The sequence below is a fragment of the Micropterus dolomieu genome, linkage group LG04 (assembly GCF_021292245.1).
Source record: "Micropterus dolomieu isolate WLL.071019.BEF.003 ecotype Adirondacks linkage group LG04, ASM2129224v1, whole genome shotgun sequence".
Taxonomy (NCBI): Eukaryota; Metazoa; Chordata; class Actinopteri; order Centrarchiformes; family Centrarchidae; genus Micropterus; species Micropterus dolomieu.
Window position 1 is genome coordinate 27,387,375 of NC_060153.1, and position 7,380 is coordinate 27,394,754.

The 7,380-nt window shown below is 42.5% G+C and overlaps 1 protein-coding gene across 1 annotated transcript in view; it reads right to left on the bottom strand.

The window, feature by feature from the left end:
* Nucleotides 1–6,018, bottom strand: part of naa15b (N-alpha-acetyltransferase 15, NatA auxiliary subunit b) — an 18,875-nt gene extending 12,857 nt beyond the window's left edge. The window contains exons 1-4 of the mRNA XM_046046522.1: nt 5,697–6,018; nt 1,471–1,555; nt 1,268–1,372; nt 447–604 (exon numbers count right to left, since the gene is read on the bottom strand). Of these exons, the coding sequence (XP_045902478.1) occupies nt 447–604; nt 1,268–1,372; nt 1,471–1,555; nt 5,697–5,750 (402 nt within the window). The 5' untranslated portion in view covers nt 5,751–6,018. The remainder of the gene's footprint in view (nt 1–446; nt 605–1,267; nt 1,373–1,470; nt 1,556–5,696) is intronic.
* Nucleotides 6,019–7,380: the final 1,362 nt, after the last annotated feature.

Below are 7,380 nucleotides of genomic sequence, written 5' to 3' on the forward strand. Positions count from 1 at the left end.
TCAGAGCCCCTCCCATCCCCCATCTCATCCATATTTTTAATCCTTTCAACCAGACTTTCATCTTGCTATTTCATACCTCTCACTAAATAAGCATCTAAATCCCAGGCTGTGTCCCAGGAGAGCTGTTCTACATTGTGAAGACTGACTGCAACCTCATACCTGCTGCGGATACACTCTGTCCTCCAAATCAGAGCCAAACTGAGTCCTGAACGAGGCAGAGAGACAGATGGGAGTGCGTATTCTGGAAAGTTTTTTCCCCCCACAAATTATTCAAGTCTCTTTTAAAAGGAAAAGTTGACATATTTCTTAAATCTCTCACAGCTGGACTACAGCCGACCCTGTGCCCAGACCCCCAGTGAAGTAGGATGACAGGGTTTTCATTATGACAATCTGAAATGTATCTCAGATCGAAAGCATCCACTCATAGTTCTGCTGCCGGTCCTCACCCTGTAGCCCTCCAGGTCTCTCATCTGGATCTGCAGCAGGGACAAGTCTCGCAGGATCTGCAGGTTGTCCTTGTCCCACTTCAGTGCGTTGCGGTAACACTTGATGGCCTCATCGTACTTCTTATCCGAGCGCTGCAGTAGGCCGTATACGTGCCAGCCTGGGGAGCGCACAGAGTTAAGGAATATAGGAACAGACTCCACAACCTGGTGTTATCAAGCTACTATTAAAAGAGTATACAGACGTGCACAGAGATTGCGTGGTTAGTGGGGCCCAATGAGCCTCTCCTGGTCAAACCAGACAACTGACATGACAACTCAAACACTTAATGATGATTCAACAATATATCTTTAATGTAAACTTCATGAAGAAGTCCCAAGAAGTCAAATCCAAGAAACTGCCACTGATAAGTTAGTAGCACTCGCCCATGACTGTGGGTGTTGTCTGAATATGCATTGAAGACAAATGTCACTGCTGTTAAACACTTGCAACTAAATATCATTCCACCCCCCCTAAAAGATAGCAGTGTGTTGTCTACTTCAGTCTTCAGCTGAGATAGCACATGCCTGCTGCAAATGTGCACAGATTTCACTCCGGCCTGGGAGTCACAGCGAGAGAACAGTAGAGGGGATGTGCTGACTATCCACAAAGACAAGAGCTCCTAAGCACACTGTGTGGCATCTCAAGGTCCTGCGGCAACAGACACACTCATCCCTTTCACAAGACACGCCAGCTGAAGGTCTAAAGTGACTATAGTTTAACCCAGAGCACACCTCCTTAACTAACACACAAATGTTGTGCACCATGCCACGAGTAAGGATACAGACGTGGCTCCTGAGGTCGTTGCGCAGGCCTCTTCTCACCAGGTCGTAGGCCTCCTCCTTCTTCCCCAGACAGTTCAGGGTCAAGCCCTTCATCGCCAAGGTCTCTGGAGGGAGACAATGTTACAGCACACAATGAGAGAATGAGTACATATTATATATTATATACATATTCCATCCGTACATCAACACGTCTGCTGCTTACCTCCATGCTCTGCAAACTTGGGGTTGGACAGGATTTGTTTGCAGAACTTGAGCCCGTTTCTGTACTGCTTGTGTTCGTAACATCGCTGTCAAAGGAAGGAGAGGGAAATCTCATTAGGCCAAGAGAATAAGAGTGGGACTTCAGAGAGAGACAGAAGAAGTGTTAACACTCAGCAGGGAGTTTGCGGCCTTGTAACGACTCATAACAACTAGATGAACTTAGCAAGATGAAAATGCGTTCATTTCACTTGTTAGTGATCCATCCTGGTGAAGGACAAGGTTGTGTCTGGAAGCAGGGATGTCGACCACAGCTGTACCTGTATGTTAACAGCATTCTACAACTTACATTAAACGCCCTAATGAACAAAGGACAATAAAATGTTGGCAAGTGAAAAATGATATTATTACAGCATAACATATCAGACCATGTGCTCCAGAATTATTCCCCAAAAAACATTCATATTAACATTCATTAGCCTTCAGCACACAGCCACGCTCAAGTGTTGAAACAGCCTTTTTACTAAGACAAGTATTAAACCACCTTAAAGGAATTACCAGCTTTTGCCCTCAAGTTATATTTAGATATTCAGTTACACAATCAACCGTACACCACCTCTTTTTTTAAGCTGATCACCGACTGTCGGGGGAGATAGTGTGTGTGTGTGTGAGAGAGTGAGAGAGGAAGAGTCAAGCCGGCAGATGGCATTTCGTTGTCCCACTGCCGACATCGCTAATGGTGAAAAAAAGATGACGTCAACTTCACACAACGGTGCCAAGGTCGGTTATGAAATTATAAGCAATTCAGTGTTGAAATAAGTGGAGGACTGCACCATTATCAGAGACTTATGGCTAAAGGACAGAAGAGACAGGCTCATGGTGTGTTGTTCGCTGGATGGGGATGCCTTAACTACATACTGGACTCAACCGAAGTGTATAAAGCACAGTGTGACACAGAAAAAGTTGCATGTGTGTAAAAAGACCATCTGTTGAGGGGTGCATGGGGCTAATGGAGAGTAACTGGACACACATTAAGACATGAACTTGTTACAGAACTATTTTTGGTCCAACACTGTAATCTATTGTCCTACAATGCAGAGCGTCCCAGCGTTGCATTTAGGTTTTTATAGCAATATGGCAGAGAAGTTGTACTCGACAGTAGCTCCATTACATGGTCAAACCAATGCCCTCATCATTGCAATACCATTTACTTGTAACACAACAAGAAGCAATGCTGTCAGCAACGTTTACAAGTGTCAGTTCAAAAATTCACACCCTCATTAAGCAAGTACACAGATGCTAGGACACACACTTGCTGTACAACTGAGTGTAAATTAAGCAACATAAACACCCCTAGCTGTGCTTATCCAGCATGTTCTCTACCTCACCCAAAATAACTCGGCCCCCCCGAGTTACAGAGAGAATCTGTCAGGAGAGATGGCTCCAAGCTGCAGGGCTCCCTGCGAGGACTGCGAGCGTTAGACTGAAGGAAAACCCATCAAAGCTTGTTCCAAAGCACTGACGGCACATTCGCATCATGTTAGAAGAAAGGTAGAGACGAGGAAGATTCATGTGGTTACAACTTGCAAGCACATCACATTAGCAAAGGGCAACTGAAGATGATGATGGTGCAAAGGTTTATTACAACTTTTCACAGACTATTGGGGAGGTGAACCTATTTTATTACCTTAAAAACGGTGGTTACACTGAAAATGAGTTTTCAGCTAAGAACAATTCGTGTTCATAATAGGGGGAGTATTTGTAATCATGCTAAACAATAGTTGTGTGACTGCCTAAAAAGGTCATGGCACTTATTTTGTTTTATATGCAAATACTAAATACCACTGATACATCTAGACAGTCCTGGATAAATCATTTCTACAGTTACTCAGTTCTGCTCTACTGAACCTGGCCAGCAGCATGCTGTGCAAACAACACAAGGGGCTCCCTTTTGGTGTGGGTGTGTTGATACAGGTATAAGTGAAATTAAATTAAATACCAGTGTTAAATACCAAAACAAAGTCCAGTGTAAATAATCACATGAATTAGCCTAAAGGCTTTTCACATGCCACAGCAGTTTATGGTTTTATTTTATCACCACAGCAATAGTTTTCTCTTATGTCTCCATGACTGCAAAGTGAACATTAGAGTTTTTCCCCCTTTACCCCTCTGTCTGTGACAGCTTTATCATTTCTTGATGCAGCTTAGGGGGAAAATAGGAGTGCTTGGTTGGATGCAATTCAGTGCCCTGCAACTTCAAATACAGCAGAAAGGTTTTCATGTAAGAACAAGACTGCAATGACGTACTGATGAAAATCACAATTTCAATGAGATGAATGTTCCAACTTTAGGTTAGGCCAACAGTAAGTGAAAGTGTTTTCCTCACCCCAAAAGAACAAAATGAGTGCATGCTATGCAGAAGCTGGAGACCTGCCAACTTCTAATAATGCATTTGGGCACTTTGTCTGGGAAAGCAATAATAAAGAGGGGTGTGGTCCATTCCTGACTACAGCCAGAGAGAAACCCGTTTAAAATCTCACATACCCACATAAAGGTTAATGACAGTAATTTCATCCTAGGTTCTCTCGTACACACAACAGCAATTTTCACCAGACATAATGTTTTCAGACAACTTCTAAACTAGGAAACAAGACCAAAAGGTCTCCTCACTTACAGACAAGTGTTGAACAATGATGTTTAACTGAACAATGTGACATTAAACTGATAAATGCCTTCTATGCACTCAGCTACTCATCATGGATGCACATGCAGAAATTAAGACTACCAGAAGACTGTTGAACCTGCAGTACCAACAACTTAAAATAATTTGGTATTAAGCATAGGAAGTATTTTCTGTATTTCTGCATTATTGTCACACACAAAAATATCAATATCATTAGTTTTCATAGAGTCATTTAGCTGTAATTTGAAAAATTCAGCACTGTGCCGCACAGGAATTTCCCATTATTCAGATTTTCTTTGGTAAATTCTACAAGTATTAAGTGTGAGATCAGAACAGTGTGCTGATTAACGTCCACAGCTCTGCCTTTCAAAACAATTATGTTTATCTGAACCGGTTACTGACGTTAAACAGGTCACTGCCCAAGAACTACACACAGTTCATGGAAAGTATGCATGGACATCCAGCTGCCCGTGCAAAGATGTCCAACAACAAACACTGACAACCAATAAGCAGAAGTGTTGGACATGCAGCAAACTACAAGTAATATGCTCACTTCACTGTCACATCCAAGTAACTAGACTTTATTCACACATATTCATCCATTCCTTTGACCTACATAAAACTGTGCAAATAGCATCAAACTAACGAAGAAACATCGGACACAAGCACTCAAACATGGACGATAGGGATGGATGGATGGATGGATGGGTGGGTAGCTAACGTTAGCAGGCCTGAAGCAACTCACGTTACAGATTTGCTGACACAATCACCCCGGTCCTTTCCTTACTTCCTCTCGTTTCCACACATGCACTCCCACTTTGACATTACCATCACGGGTCTAGGTTAGGTTATGTGTGCAGGCCGAGGTCCCACGCAGACCGACATAGACTGACAATCACCTCAGATCTGCTAAACCAAGACATATATCCGACATATATAATAAATAAAATAAGGATTATATATCACGCTAATTAGCTAGCGGCTAACGTAAGGCTGCGGGGCTGAGCTCGCGTAGCAGCCCATGTCTGACACTTATCAAACGTACAATTATATTCCGGTAAAGACAGCTGCTACGCATTCAGCGTTCAACAACAACCAAATGACAAAACATTTATGAAAGTAGCTTGAGAAGCTAACAGCATGCGTTTACAGTGGCTAGGTTAGCCATCGTGGAAGCTAGCGCTGAGCTAACGTTACTGGCTGTTGTGCTTGACAAGCGGCGGGGCCTCTCGCAACTAACTAGCTAAGCCTGGCTATTTAAACCAGCGCCGACGTGTTTTCAGAAGTGCTGTATTTTAGTCACCAATAACACATCTGCCCTGAATCACAACAAAGTCACGAACAACAATTTTGGGTTTAACGTTACGTTACAATGACAGCGCACGTCAGGGCCCGGGCCAGCGAACCCATTCAATGATGCCATTTTGCTAAACAAGCTGCAGTTAACAGCCGGAGAGCTACACTAACACTCAGACTGTCGCCGATAACATCTGTAAACTCCTCAGTTGTCTGTGTTAGCGACAGGTATAGTCGCACAACCAACTCACCAAGATCCTCTTGAAGAGCGCGTTCTCTTTCGGCGGTAAAGTAACTGTCGGCATTGTTGCAGGTGAGATCAGTTTCCCCCTCGACCTCAGCACATGTAGCTAAAGTTAGCCCGGGTAGTCAAGACGAGTAGAGTTGAGTGACGGCCCCCGGCTCGCCCGCTTCAGCCGCTCGATTGCTCCGTCTTCTCTCCTCGCTCGCTTCCTCCTCACGTGGTGGCGACGGAAGCTCCCGACACCTTCCAAAATGGCGGGCGTCAGATTGTGCCGACCACCGTGGAGGACGCCGGCGACAAAGAAGGTTCCTCTCCAGACGTACTCAGTACTCTGCTCGGGAATAATCCTTTGCGTTGCATTGTAGTCGGTGTCTACAAAAGGAGACAGTGGAGCACGTGCTGGTTTCATGCAGGAAGTATGCAGAGGAAAGAATGGCTATATGATCCCAGGGCTACAGAGGAGTGCTGCACGGGCGTGTTGACACGGTGACACTCAACACTACTTGAATGCAATATTAAGGAATGATTCCTGCAGCGAAATGTGTATGTGTGATGTGTTTTTACTTTTCTTTTAGTAGCCTATCTTTCTTTCTCTTTATATATTTTTATAGCTACTTTTAGAGGCTCTATTATTTATATACCCCACCTGTTTGCACTTACGTTGCATTCAGTTTTGTTGGACTTGAACAATGACAATAGGCTAATAATTTTACCTTCTGTCTACTAGAATATGACGAAAGTGGACGATTAAAGCCAGAAGGAGGCAGCAATGCAACCTCTAAAGCCCCAAAAGAAGAAGAAGAAATATTTCTTTACACAAGAAATGTTCAATTAATTTGCTAATAATGATAAATGTTAAAATTCTAATCATTATCCCATGTTGAAAAATCAAAAAAACTTAAAAAAAAATCCATTCTCTGTTGGGGTTTTTCCTGTAAGATTCAAGTTTACACATCACACTGTTGCAGCCTATAAGTTACATGCTGGACCAGGACTGGCCTCCACATCCAAACTAGTTATGGTGTCACAAAATACGTGCTCATTTTAAACTGAGATTTAAGATTTAAGGTGAGGAAGGTAAGGTACGTCCCTGTAGTGTCAAACTGCACTGTTCTACACAGTGAAGATGCAACACCCAAGTGAAGTAACAATATGCTAAACACATTGTTTTTGATAGAGGAGGACATTATTAAAATGGTTACAACCAATTTGTAAGTATGAATGGTTTTCACTTTTAGTAACCATTTCCTCAAAACACACTGTGTTTCTAGATTATTATAAAGATCAACTTGCAGAGACTGAAAGTGGCTTGAATACCTATTCAATCACAATCTAGTCATCCCTATGTAGAGTCTGTGTATGTATAGTATGTGTAAATAACTCAACTCGCACATGAAGATACTTGAGAATTCAAAGAAAGAATTCAAAAAAAAATTCTGACACATATTTAATATACACATTCACCATGAACCAATATTTACTATACGTTATTAAACAATTGTGACCAAGATACACACTTTCATAATTCAGTACATTCTGATGAACAAACTGTCACAGAGACATTATTTCCAAAATGTCCAATTTTTATTTCTTGCTTCATATACAGTACATCAGGCTCAGCAATTGGGTTCAACCTGTTATTTTTTTTTTACAGCGTTGTTATTGGCCATTGTGATTTTACGGGCACAGTG